At 60.9% G+C, this 14,054-nt stretch overlaps 1 protein-coding gene across 1 annotated transcript; it reads right to left on the bottom strand.

Annotated features, from left to right (window-relative positions):
- Nucleotides 1-604: 604 nt before the first annotated feature.
- On the bottom strand, nucleotides 605-11,342 carry RBMS2 (RNA binding motif single stranded interacting protein 2). The gene is made up of 13 exons (XM_085563104.1): nucleotides 11,186-11,342; nucleotides 9,362-9,510; nucleotides 9,192-9,250; nucleotides 9,022-9,113; nucleotides 8,774-8,931; nucleotides 7,693-7,772; nucleotides 7,509-7,618; nucleotides 5,838-5,884; nucleotides 5,660-5,753; nucleotides 5,499-5,546; nucleotides 3,170-3,277; nucleotides 3,012-3,089; nucleotides 605-2,215 (listed from the first exon to the last, which is right to left on the bottom strand). The coding sequence occupies exons 1-13, from the start codon at nucleotides 11,249-11,251 to the stop codon at nucleotides 2,135-2,137; spliced, it is 1,170 nt and encodes a 389-aa protein (XP_085419230.1). The 5' UTR covers nucleotides 11,252-11,342; the 3' UTR covers nucleotides 605-2,134.
- Between the last annotated feature and the right edge of the window lie 2,712 nt (nucleotides 11,343-14,054).

Below are 14,054 nucleotides of genomic sequence, written 5' to 3' on the forward strand. Positions count from 1 at the left end.
TGATAAGGTTTAGAGGAGGGGGGCGGCCCCCCCCCCCAAAACCCCCGCCCTCCTCGCTGTTGCCTGTTGATGTCCCCCCCACCCCGACCCCGACCCCCTCCCCAAAAAAGTTGTAGGATCCCCCCCCCACCCGCGTGTTGCGTTCGAGAATAAAAAATTCACGTTTGATAAACACACCGTGGTCCGAGCCTTTTTTTTTTGGGGGGGGGGGGGTTGGGACCCCTGAATTTGGGGGGGGCGGGGGGGCTTTGTGGGATTCCCTCCCCCCACCCTTTTCTCACCACACAAAACGCTTTTTTGTCCTTTTCTTGCCATTTTTTATTTAGAAAAAAAAAAAAAAACCAACCTCGAAGGGGGGGGGTGTCGAGTGGGGTGGGGGGGGTCGCGGGGGTGTTTTTTTGGGGGGGGGTCGCGGGGGCGAGCGCGGAAGCAGGAGGAAGAAAATACAAAACTAGAAACCTCTCGAGATTTTTTTTTTCTTTTTTTTTTAAAAAAAAGCAACTTAAAAACCTGTACAAAATGCGCTACGTATAAATTAAAGAGGGGGGGGCCTTTTGAGAGGGGGGGGGTGGTCTCGGGGGAAAAGGGAGGTGGTGGGGGGGGGTCTCAGCTTTTCCTTGGCAGCTCGAGTTTCCCCCCCCCCCAAACCCAGGACCGACGGGACCCCAAATCTCAGCCCCCCCTCCAAACCAGCAGCGGGGTGGGGGCTCAGCACGGGGGTCCCAGCGCCCCCCCAGCCCCGAGGGGGGGTCCAGGGGAGGATGGGGGGGGGTCTCCCTCTTTGGTTCCTTCCTTGGGGGGGTCACAGCCCCCCGACCAAAGGGGCCGTGCCCGGGGGGGGGGGCTGTAGCAGCAACGGGGGGGGGTGGGCGATGGCTGAAACCGGGGGGAGGGGGCGTCACCCCGGGGGAGGGGGGGCTAAGGGCTGAAGCCCCCCCCCGACACCCCCAGACCGGGGCTGGGCGCCCCCCGAGCTGTGGGGTGAGGTAGATGTGTGGCGGGGTGGGGGGGGGGAACCCCTCTGGGGACCCCCCCCCTTACAATTTGGGGAGGGGGCTGGAAGAACCGGGAGGCCCCTGGGCAGAGTTGGGGGGGGGGGGCACAGAGGTGGAAGCGATTTGGGGGTGGGATTTGGGGGGGATGCCCCCCCCATAGCGGGGAGGGACGGACGGACAGACCCCCGGTGAGGGGGGTGCGAAGCCTTTTTTTGGGGGGGGGGCTGCTCAGCTTCCCCCCACCCCCCCCCCATCTTTGGTTGCAAGAGCCGCCCCCATGGGACCCCCTGATTGTCGCTGGGTGGGGGGGGGACACAGAGGGGATTGGGGGGCCGGGGTCCCCCCGGGGGGGGCGCGGGGGTCTAAAGTGCCTGGCTGACCCTCGGGGCGCCCGTCGAAGCTGAAGGTTGGGGGGGGGCGAGGGGGTTTTGGGGGGTTTTTGGGGGGGTTATTGCACTTGACCGACCCCCCCGGGGCAGGAATGGCTGGGGGGGGTGGGGAGGGGATGGGGAGGGGGAGGGGAGCACCCCCGGCCCTGCGGGGGGCTGGCGCCCGGAGATGGGGGTGGGGGGGTCTCCGTGGCCCCCCCAGCACCCCGGGCCCCGGGCCGGGGGCACCGGGCAGCAGAAGGCACGGGGGGCACCGGGGCCGGCGGGGCCGCGGGCCCTGGAAGCACGAAAAGGGGGGGGGGCGGCCGGGACCCCCGGACCCCCCCGGGGCAGCGCACGGCGGCGGCGGCGGCTTTTGCCTTTTTTTTTTTCGTTTTTTTGCCTTTTTTCTTTTTTTTGCCTTTTTTCTTTTTTTTTTTTTGCCTTTTTTTTTTCTTTTCTTTTTCTTTTTTTTCCTTTTTTTTTTTTTTTTTTTTTTTGCGCGTATGGAATTTTTTTTTTTCCATTTTTCCATTTTTTAGAAAACGCGGGAGGAAGAAAAGCCCTCCGAGGGGGGAAGGTGGGGGTGAAATTTGGGGGGGGCAGCGGGACCCCCACCCACCCACGCCCAGAGCTGGGACCCCCCCTCACCCCACGCCGGGCTCGGGGACCCCCCCGGTTTTGGGGGGGTGGGCACCGGGCGGGGGTCCCGGCGCGGCCCCTCCCGGAGGATTTTGGGGGGGGGTCCCTCGGGCCGGGCCCCCCCCGCCGCTACTTGGGGTAGGGGTAGGGGAAGGCGCCGGGCTCGGACGGGGACTCGATGGGGCCGTGGGTGGGGGCGGCTCCGCCGTCCTGCGGGGAGGGGTTAATGCACCCCAAAATCCTGCACCCCAAAATCCTGCACCCCAAAAATCCTGCACCCCAAAAATCCTGCACCCCAAAATCCTGCACCCCAAAATCCTCAATCCCTAAAATCCTGCACCCCAAAAATCCTGTACCCCAAAATCCTCAATCCCTAAAATCCTGCACCCCAAAATCCTGCACCCCAAAATCCTCAATCCCTAAAATCCTGTACCCCCAAATCCTGCAACCCAAAAATCCTGCACCCCAAATCCTGCACCCCAAACCCTGCACCCCCAAAATCCTGCACCCCAAAAATCCAGCACCCCAAAATCCTCAATCCCTAAAATCCTGTACCCCCAAATCCTGCACCCCAAACCCTGCACCCCCAAAATCCTGCACCCCAAAATCCTCAATCCCTAAAATCCTGCACCCCAAAAATCCTGCAACCCAAAAATTCTGTACCCCCAAAATCCTGCACCTCAAAAATCCTGTACCCCCAAAATCCTCAATCCCTAAAATCCTGCACCCCAAAATACTGCACCCCAAAATCCTCAATCCCTAAAATCCTGCACCCCAAAATCCTGCACCCACAAAATCCTGCACCCCCAAACCTGAAACCCCAAATCCTGCACCCCCAAACCCTGCACCCCAAACCCTTGCACCCCAAAAATCATGCACCCCCAAACCCTGCACCCCCAAAAACCCCACACCCCCAAACCTGCACCCCCAAACCCTGCAAACCCAAAAACCCCACACCCCCAAACCCCGCACCCCCAAACCCCGCACCCCCAAACCCCGCGCTCACCTCCAGCGGGAGCGCGGGCGGCACCGGCGGGTACGGCGGGATGAAGGCTCCGGGGACGGCGGCGGCGGCGGGGACGTACTGGGGACAGGGCGGGGGGAGGTCAGGGGGGCCGGGGAGGGGTCCCGGGGGTTTGGAGGGGGGGTCTCGGGGGGTCTTACCGTGCCAGCGCTGCCCAGAGAGAGGTGGCCGAGCTGCTGGGCCAGGGGGGCCACCACGGAGGGCTGGAGGGGGACAGCGTGGTCCACGGCGGGGGCCAGCACCGCGCCCTGCACGGCAGCGTCAGCGCGGGGACACGGGGGGACAGGGGGACATGGGGGGGACATGGGGGGCATGGGGACATGGGGGGGACATGGGGACATGGGGGACATGGGGGGGACATGGGGACATGGGGGACATGGGGGGGACATGGGGACATGGGGACATGGGGGGGACATGGGGACATGGGGGGGACATGGGGACATGGGGACATGGGGGACATGGGGGGGACATGGGGACATGGGGACATGGGGGGGACATGGGGACACATGGGGACACATGGGGACATGGGGGACACGGGGGGGACATGGGGACATGGGGGACATGGGGGACATGGGGACATGGGGGGCATGGGGACACGGAGGGACAGGGTGACATGGGGGGGACATGGGGACATGGGGGACATGGGGGACATGGGGGGGACATGGGGGACATGGGGGACATGGGGACACATGGGGACATGGGGGGACATGGGGACATGGGGGGACATGGGGGACATGGGGGACATGGGGGACATGGGGGGACACATGGGGACATGGGTGACACTGGGGACAGCATGGTCCACGGCAGGGGCCAGCACCGCGCCCTGCACGGCAGCGTTAGCGCGGGGAAACGGGGACATGGGGGGACACAGGGGGACATGGGGGACATGAGGACATGGTGGGACACTGGGGACATGGGAACATGGGGGGACATGCGGAACATGGGAAGGGACATGGGTGGGACACGGGGACATGGGGGGACATGGGGATATGGGGACACAGGGGACATGAGGACATGGGGGACATGACGGACATGGGGGGGGACATGGGGACATGGGGGGACTCTGGGGGACACGGGGGGACTTTGCACCCATGCAGAGGGGACACGGGACAGGACACAGGGACCCCCGAGGTGAGCCCAAAGTGGGTGGGGCCTGTGAAATGTGGGTGTGGCTTGCTGGCAAAGTGGGAGTGCCTTGGCTGCAGGGGGTGGAGCAAAAGTGGGTGGGGCAGGGGAGGGGCTCCAGCATCCCCTCCCCCATCTGGGTGGGGCTCCAGCATCCCCTCCCCCATCTGGGTGGGGTTCCAGCGTCCCCTCCCCCATCTGGGTGGGGTTCCAGTGTCCCCTCCCCCATCTGGGTGGGGCTCCAGTGTCCCCTCCCCCATCAGGGTGGGGCAGGGGAGGGGTTCCAGCATCCCCTCCCCCATCTGGGTGGGGCTCCAGTGTCCCCTCCCCCATCAGGGTGGGATTCCAGCGTCCCCTCCCCCATCTGGGTGGGGTTCCAGCATCCCCTCCCCCATCTGGGTGGGGCAGGGTGGGTGAGGCAGATCCAAGCAGGGTTCCCACCCCTCCCTCCCTCAGGGCGTGACACCGGCTGTGACACCGGGTGTGGCACCAGGTGTGACACCGGGCGTGACACCGGCTGTGACACCGGGTGTGGCACCAGGTGTGACACCGGCTGTGACACCGCGCGTGGCACCGGCTGTGACACCGGCTGTGACACTGCGTGTGGCACCGGCTGTGACACCGGGTGTGACACCGGCTGTGGCACCGCGTGTGACACCAGGTGTGACACCGGCTGTGGCACCGCGTGTGACACCGGCTGTGACACCGGCTGTGACACCGGCTGTGACACCGGGCGTGGCACCAGGTGTGACACCGGCTGTGACACCGGGCGTGACACTGGGCGTGACACCGGCTGTGACACCGGCTGTGACACCGGCTGTGACACCGGGCGTGACACTGGGCGTGACACCGGCTGTGACACCGGCTGTGACACCGGCTGTGACACCGCGCGTGGGACCGGCTGTGACACCGGCTGTGACACCGGCTGTGACACCGCGCGTGGGACCGGCTGTGACACCGGCTGTGACACCGGCTGTGACACCGGCTGTGACACCGCGCGTGGGACCGGCTGTGACACCGGCTGTGACACCGGCTGTGACACCGCGCGTGGCACCGCGTGTGACACCGGCTGTGACACCGGCTGTGACACCGGCTGTGACACCGCGCGTGGCACCGGGTGTGACACCGGCTGTGGCACCGGGTGTGACACCGGCTGTGACACCGGGCGTGACACCGGCTGTGACACCGGCTGTGACACCGCGTGTGACACCGGCTGTGACACCGGCTGTGACACCGGCTGTGACACCGGCTGTGGCACCGCGCGTGGCACCAGGTGTGACACCGGCTGTGACACCGGCTGTGACACCGGCTGTGACACCGGCTGTGACACCGCGCGTGGCTCACCGTGGGCTGCACGAGGTAGGACTGGTGCATCCAGGCGGGGCCGTGGACCTGTGGGTGACAGCGGGTGGGAGCAGCCGGGGGGTCCCCGAGCGCCCCGGCCCTTCCCCGGGTGGGGACCCCCGCCCCGGCCGGACCCCCCCGGCCCCCCGAGCCCCCCGTACCTGGTAGGAGGAGACCGGGGAGGGCAGGTAGGGGGCCAGGGCGGCGGGGGGCAGCATCCGGCCGGGGGCCAGCCCGTAGGGCGCGGGGTAGAACCTGCGGGGCGGGGGGTCAGGGCTGGGGGGGCCGCGGCCGGCAGCCCCCGCCCCGCCGGGCCCGGGGGCGCCCGGGGGCACCCACCCGTTCTGCAGCGCCGCCGCGGGGTCGTAGGCCAAGGTCACGGTGCCCTGCGGGGAAAGACGAGTGAATAAAAACTGGAAACAAATGTAAATATAAATCCATACAAATCAATGTTAAAATAGAAAATTACTATTAATATATTAATAAAGTATGATTACTATATTAATATATTTATATATTAATATAGTAATATTTAATATGTTAATGTAGTAATATAGTAATATATTAATTACTATGTTACTATATTAAAATATTAATACAGTAATATAAAAATATATAAATATATTATATTAATTAATATATTACTATATTAATATATTATTATATTACTATATTAATATACTAACATATTACTATATTATTATATTAATTAATACATTACTATATTACTATGTTATATTATTATAGTAATATATTACAATATTATTATATTACTCTATTAATATAGTAATATATTAATATATTACTATAGTAATCTTTACTATATTATTATATTACTATGTTAACATATTAATATAGTAATATAGTCATATAGTAATATAGTCATATAGTCAAATAGTAATATAGTAATATTAATTAAAATGGATGCAAATATAAGTACATAAATAAAAATAAATATAAAAATCAATGTTAAAAATAAGGTAAAAGTATAAAATAACATTAGTATTTAATATTAATGTTAATACATTAGTAAATATATTAAAATAGATGTAAATAGAAGTATGTTAATAAAAATACAAAATAAATATAAATAAAAAGTAAATTAATCTTTTAACATATAAATGATAGAAAATATGTAAAACTATAAATATCTATTATCATATATAATACATGATATTGTGTTTTATATTATATTAATTACATTATATTTATTATATTATATTATATTATATTATATTATATTATATTATATTATATTATATTTATTATATTACATTAATTACATTACATTAATTACATTATATTATGTTTGTTACGTTTGTTACGTTATGCTATGCTAATGTTACGTTATATTATATTAATACATATACGCAAATAAACGAAAATAAATTTATAAAATGCATGTAATTTTTAACATATATAAATTATATGTATAAATATATATTATATATGTAATCTGTTATAGACATATTATATATTGTGGCTTCGGCACGTCTGTCAGTGATATACATAAAAAATTACATTAAATTAATATCTTGCTTAATAAAGAATAGTTTATTTAGTAATTTATTGCATTATATATATAATATGTAATATTATATATATTATATGAATTTTATATAAAAATATATTAAATATAATATGTATATATAATCATATATATGATATATAATAACATATATTATACATATATATGTTATATATTGTATTTTATATATTATTTATTATAGATTATATATTACATATTATAATTATATATATTATATATATATAATACGTATATATATAGATATGTACATTTAAAATACATATTTATACTTTTTTACTAAACCAAAAATTAACATATTAATTACATCCAACATTTTTTTCACTTAGCTAAATCACCTAACCCTTAAAATTTATAAACCATTTTTTTTCAAAAATTCACTCTAACCCCCCTGATTTTTGAATTAAAACTTGCAGTAAAATATAAATCCAATGTTAAAAGCCCCAGCCCCGTGACCCGCTCACCGTGTCGCCGTCCCGGGCCCAGGCTCGGCCGTTGGACACGAACTTGCCCTGGCTCTGCCGCTTCTTCTGCCCCCCGTCAGCGAACTTGCAGAGCAGGGGGTCTGGGGGGGCTGAGGAGGGGGCGTCAGTGCTGCCTGCCCCCCCCCAGCACCCCCAAAATCCCCCCGGGACCCCCCAAACCCACCGGGCACCCCCGGGGGGGTCTTGATGAACTTCCCGTTGAAGTGGGTGATGACGGCCTCGCACTTCTCCGTGGATTCCATCCTGGGGGCAGCGGGGCTGGGCCGGGGGGCCGCACGGGGGGCAGCCCCCTCCCCATCCCTCTGCCCCCTCCCCAGCCCCCCCAGATTGCCCCCTCCCACCAAAACCCTTCATCCCTGCGGCTTTCCCCACCCCTCCGTGCCCCCCAAAAACTCCCCCGAGTCCACACCCCCTTCTGCACGCCCCATCCTGAGCCCCCCCATCCCCTGCAGCCCCCCAATCTCTGCAGCCCCCCAAATCCTTGTCCCCCCAATGCTCCCCATCCTCCTGAGCCCCCCCAGCCCCCCAAATCTCTGCAGACCCCCAAAGTCCTTGTTCCCCCCAGCCCTCCCATCCCCTGCAGCCCCCCAAATCCTTGTCCCCCCAATGCTCCCCATCCTCCTGAGCCCCCCCAACCCCATGTACCCCCCACCCCCTGCAGCCCCACAGCTCTGGCAACTCCCCAAACCTGTGCAGCCCCCCTCCCCAAATCCCTGTACCCCCAGTCCCCCAAATCTCTGCATCCCCCACTAAGTCTCTGTCCGCCCAACCCTCTCCAATCTCCTGTGCACCCCCAGCCTCATTTACCCCCATCCCCTGCAGCCCCCCAGCTCTGGAAGCCCCCCCGGTTCTGCGCAGCCCCCCCAAATCCCTGCCCCCCCAGCCCTCCCAATCCTCCTGAGCCCCCCAGCCCCATGTACCCATCTCTGCAGACCCCCAAATCTGTGCAGACCCCCTAAGCCCTTGTCCCCCGAGCCCTTCCCATCCTCCTGAGCCCCCCCATGCCCATGTCCCCCCCATCCCCTGCAGCCCCCCACAAGTCCCTGTCCCCCCCAGCCCTCCCCATCCTCCTGAGCCCCCCAGCCCCATGTACACCCCATCCCCTGCAGCCCCCCCAGTTCTGTGCAGCCCCCCACAAGTCCCTGTCCCCCCCAGCCCTCCCCATCCTCCTAAGCCCCCCAGCCCCACGTACCCCCCATCCCTGCAGCCCCCCCACAGTCCAAATCCTGCTGGGCCCCCCGTACCGTGCGAAGCCCACCCCCCGGCTGGCCCCGTGGGGGTCCCGCAGGATGCGGGTGGAGACCACCTGCCCGAAGGGCTTCAGCAGCGCCTCCAGCTCCTGCTCGTCCACGCCCAGCGGCAGGTTGGAGATGTACAGGTTGGTGGGGTCCTGCTCCTGTTGCTGTGGGGAGGGGTCAGGGGGCTGCCCGGGCTCCTGGCGGGGGTCCCGGGGGGCTCTGGGGGTCGGTGGGGGTAGGGGGGGGGTCCATACCTTGGCCATCTGTGCCTGCACCCCACTGGCCTTCAGGGCCGTCACGGCTTTTTGGGCGGCTGTGGGGCTGTCAAAGTCCACGAAACCATAACCTGGGGAGGGGTGAGAGGTCAGGGAGACCCCCCCCAAAACCCCCCCGGACCCCCCCTCCAGCCCTGCAGCCCCCCAACCTTTGCACTTGTTGGTTGTTTTATCCAGGATGGCTTTGGTGGAGACGATCTTCCCATAGCTGGGGGGGGAAAAAAGGGGGTGTCAGAACCCAGTGGGACCCCCCAGCCCCCCTGGAGGGGCTGTGGGGTGGGGTGGGGTCAGAACCCAGCGGGACCCCAGCCCCACTCACGGCTGGCAGAGCTTGACCAGGTCCTGGTCCGTGGTGCCGGGGTGCAGCCCCCGGATGTAGAGGTTGGTCTTGCTGAGCTGGTCCGGGGCCCCCCCGGCTGGGCTGGGGCTGGGGGGGCCCAGGGGCTGTGCCGGGGGCACATAGGGCTGCTGGGGAGGGGTGGGGGGTCAGCACCCACCTCGGCTCTGCTGCAGCCCCCCAAAATCCTCCCCTCCCCGAGGAGACCGCGTGGATGTAGGGAGGGGCTGCCGGAACCCACCCAAGTGGGGTTCAGCCCATCCCGGGGGGCTGCAGGAAGCCCCCACCTCGGGGAGCCCCCCCAGCACTCCCGGGGACCCCCGAGCTGGAAACCCCCGGGCTAATGTCAACGTGGAGCCGGGAATCCCCCGCGACCACCCGGGGCCCCCCCAAACCCCCTCAGCCCCCCGGGAACGCCGTCACCGCCCCCGGGAACCCTGGACCCCTTCATTTCTCCCTGACCCCATTATCTCACCCTGGACCCCATAATTTCCCCCCTGGACCCCATTATCTCAGCCAGACCCCATTATCTTCCCCCTGGACCCCATTATCTCCCCCCAGCCCCATTATCTCCCCCCCTGGACCCCATTTTCTCAGCCAGACCCCATTATCTTCCCCCTGGACCCCATCATTTCCCCCTGACCCCATAATTTCCCTCCTGGACCCTATTATCTCCCCCCGACCCCATTATCCCCCCCTGGACCCCATTATCCCCCCCCTGGACCCCATTATCCCCCCTGAACCCCATTATCTCCCCCTGGACCCCATCATTTCCCCCCAACCCCATTATCTCCCCCCTGGACCCCATTATCTCCCCCTGGACGCCATAATTTCCCCCCTGAACCCCATTATCCCCCCCTGGATCCCATTATCTGCCCCCGACCCCATTATCTCCCCCCGACCCCATTATCCCCCCTGGATCCCATTATCCCCCCCTGGATCCCATTATCTCCCCCCGACCCCATTATCCCCCCTGGATCCCATTATCCCCCCCCGGACCCCATTATCCCCCCCTGGATCCCATTATCCCCCCCCGGACCCCATTATCCCCCCCTGGATCCCATTATCCCCCCCTGGATCCCATTATCCCCCCCCTGGACCCCATTATCCCCTCCTGGACTCCATTATCTCCCCCTGGACCCCATTATCCCCCCCTGGACCCCATTATCTCCCCCTGGACCCCATCATTTCCCCCCAACCCCATTATCTCCCCCCTGGATCCCATTATCTCCCCCTGGACCCCATCATTTCCCCTTGACCCCAATATCTCTCCCCAACCCCCCCTGGCTTCCCACCCTCCCCTCCCGGGGGTCCCCAAATCTCTTCCTGCAGGGTCCCCACCCCCCGGGACCCCCTCTCCACCGGGGTCCCCATCATCACCCCACTCCGGGGGTCCCCATCATTCCCCCCTGTCCCCCCCTATCCCGGGGGTCCCCCTCATCCCCACAGGGGTGTCCCTGTCCCCCCCCCGCCCCAAATCCCTCCCCCGCTCAGCTCGGGGTGCCCCCCGAGGGGGTGGGGGTGGGATATGGGCGATCCCCCCTCCCCCACCACCACTGACGGGGGCGGGGCGGGTAAACTGAGGCACGAACGAGGGGGGGGGCGAACACACGGGACCCCCGGGAGGAGCGGAGCGGAGCACCGAGCCGGGTATCCCCGCTCCGTTCCCGGTGTGCGGGGGGGTGTCCCCCCCCCGTTTCCCATTCCCCGCCCCCCCTCCCCCCCCCCCCCCCGGGCCTGTCCCGCCGGTGCGGCCCCGGCCCCGCCGCCACCGGGCCGGTCCCCCCGCCGCACCGGGCCCGGTACCTTCTTGCCGCCCTTGTTGTAGGCGAAGGCGGGGAGCCCCGAGCGCGGCGGCACCGAGAGCAGCATTTTCCCGAGCGCGAGGGGCCGGGACCGGGCGTGACGTCACACCGGGAGCCAGCCTGGAATCCGGGCGGGCCCCGCCGCGCCGGGTCCTAGCGCCGGTCCCCGCCCGGTGCTGCCCGTCCGGCTCCGGGGCTGCGCGTCACACCCGGCGCTGCCCGTCCCTCTGCCGGTGTCAGCCCCCGGTGTCACCCCCGGTGTCACCCCCCGGTGCTGCCCCGTCCCTCTGCCGGTGTCACCCCCCGGTGTCAGCCCCCGGTGTCACCCCTCGGTGTCACCCCCCCGGTGTCACCCCCCGGTGTCACCCCTCGGTGTCACCCCCCCGGTGCTGCCCCGTCCCTCTGCCGGTGTCACCCCCCGGTGTCACCCCTCGGTGTCACCCCCCGGTGCTGCCCCGTCCCTCTGCCGGTGTCACCCCCGGTGTCACCCCCGGTGTCACCCCCCGGTGCTGCCCCGTCCCTCTGCCGGTGTCACCCCCCGGTGTCACCCCCCGGTGCTGCCCCGTAACCCCCCCGGTGATGCCCGTTACCCCCCGGTGTCACCCCCCGGTGTCACCCCCCGGTGTCACCCCCGGTGTCACCCCCCGGTGCTGCCCGTTACCCCCCGGTGTCACCCCCCGGTGTCATCCCCCCGGTGCTGCCCGTTACCCCCCGGTGTCACCCCCCGGTGTCACCCCCCGGTGCTGCCCGTTACCCTCCGGTGTCACCCCCCGGTGTCACCCCCCGGTGTCACCCCTCGGTGTCACCCCTCGGTGTCACCCCCCCGGTGTCACCCCCCCGGTGTCACCCCCCCGGTGCTGCCCGTTCTCCCCCGGTGTCACCCCCCGGTGTCACCCCCCGGTGCTGCCCGTTCTCCTCCGGTGCTCCGCGTCACCTCCCGGTGCTGCCCCGTCACCCCCCCGGTGTCACCCCCGGTGCTGCCCCGTCCCTCTGCCGGTGTCACCCCCTGGTGTCACCCCCCGGTGTCACCCCTCGGTACTGCCCGTCGTGCCCCGGTGTCACACACCGTGCCGCCCGTCAGCCCCCGGTATCACCCCTCGGTGCTGTCCGTTCTCCTCCGGTGTTCCCCGTCACCCCCCGGTACTGCCCCGTTCTTCCCCCGGTGTCACCCCCCGGTGTCACCCCCCGGTGCTGCCCGTTCTCCCCCGGTGTTCCCCGTCACCCCCCGGTGCTGCCCGTTCACCCCCGGTGTTCCCCGTCACCCCCCGGTGTTCCCCGTCCTCCCCCGCCCCCCCGGTGCTGCCTCCCGGTGTCACCGCGGGTGCCGCCCGTCACCCCCCCGGTGACCCCCGTGAGCCCCACGACAGCCAAGAACCCCCCGGGGGGTCTCACCCCCACCTCCAACTGAGGCGTCCCCCCCTTAGACCTCCCCAGACCGCCCGGGACACCGGGCGAACACCGGGGGAACACCGGGGGAACACCGGGGGGACGCGGCGGAGGGGGGGGGTTTAATCCCACACCCATCCTCTGCCGCAGCGGAGTCAACCGGGAGAGGGGGGGGGGGGTCACTCTCACGAGCCCCCGGGGCGGCTGCACCCCTCGAGCCCCGCTCCGCACCGGGGGGATGTCACGGGCTCCCCCACCCCGGTGCGGCGCGGCCCCTTTAAGCGAAGCCCCGCCCACCTCCGCCATTAACCCCCTGGCCCCGCCCCCCGCCCTCATCGTGGGCGAGGCCATTTTGGAAGCGCTGGTCACGTGGTTCCGCACCCCACACACACCCCCCTCCGCAATATTGGCGCCTTTCCTTCGTCACGTGACCGCGGCGGGCCCTGCCCCTCTCTGAGGGAGCGCTAGGGCCGCCATCTTAGAGTCGGGAAAGGGAGAATTTGGGGGGGAACCTGAGGGGTCTGGGGGGCGCCTGAGGCGTCTTGGGGGCACCTGAGGGGTCTGAAGGGCATCTTAGGGGTCTGGAGGGCATCTGAGGGGTCTGTGGGGCGAGACTGGGGTTTCCAGCGGGCTCTGGGTTCTGCAGGGCAGGACTGAGGGGCGCTGTGGCCGCCATCTTAGAGTCGGGAAAAGGAGAATTTGGGGAGCACCTGAGGGGTCTGGGGGGCACCTGAGGGGTCTAGGGGCCTTCTGGAGGGGTCTGTGGGGCGAGACTGGCGTTTCCAGTGGTGTGTGGGGTCCACAGGGCAGGACTTGAGGGGCGCTGTGGCCGCCATCTTAGAGTCGGGAAAGGGAGAATTTGGGGGCACCTGAGGGGTCTGGGGGGCACCTGAGGGGTCTGGGGGCATCTTGGAGGGTCTGTGAAGCGTCTTGAGGGGGTCTGTGGGGCGAGTCTGGGGTTTCCAGCAGGGTCTGGGGTCCTCAGGGCACTGGGGGCTCTGTAGAGTCGGATGGGGGCACCTGGTGGGGGGGGGTCCCTGGGTTCCCACCCAGCTGAGTGTGAAATGTAAATTTTAAGGAATTTAGAGATTTTAGAGGAGCTAAGGTTTTAGTTAGAGGTGAGAAAAATGCATGTGTTATGATTGGCTTTTCAAAAGTATTACAGTGAATATTATATGTGTAATGTTAGAAAGTGAGGCTGTATTAATTCTCTTAAGTGGTGTGTTAAATATAGTTTTAAGTTCCAATAGAATGTTAAAATGGAGATTATGTATGTAGGGATAAGTTGGGGGTTTTTTTAAGAATGAGATACTCACTTCGAAGAACACCTAAATCTTCCAAAAGAAAAGAATTTATGGCTTCTGGCTTCTTATCAAAACAAACTAATTTCTTCAAGCCTTACTCAGACTCGAAGATGCCATGGGATTAAAAAAAAAAAACAATTGACGTACAACAAACAGAGTTTCTTGTTTTAAATAGAATAT

The sequence above is a fragment of the Lonchura striata genome, chromosome 29 (genome assembly GCF_050655825.1).
Source record: "Lonchura striata isolate lonStrDom1 chromosome 29, ASM5065582v1, whole genome shotgun sequence".
NCBI classification, from domain to species: domain Eukaryota; kingdom Metazoa; phylum Chordata; class Aves; order Passeriformes; family Estrildidae; genus Lonchura; species Lonchura striata.

Bases quoted from the DNA above. Each gene is read 5' to 3' on its own strand.
- RBMS2 (XM_085563104.1), bottom strand. From the start codon at position 11,251: ATGCTGCTCTCGGTGCCGCCGCGCTCGGGGCTCCCCGCCTTCGCCTAC. The intron at 9,511-11,185 runs GTACCGGGCCCG...ACCCCTCCCCAG, and splicing joins ACAACAAGGGCGGCAAGAAG to CAGCCCTATGTGCCCCCGGC. The intron at 8,932-9,021 runs GTATGGACCCCC...CCCTCCCCACAG, and splicing joins TGCAGGCACAGATGGCCAAG to CAACAGGAGCAGGACCCCAC.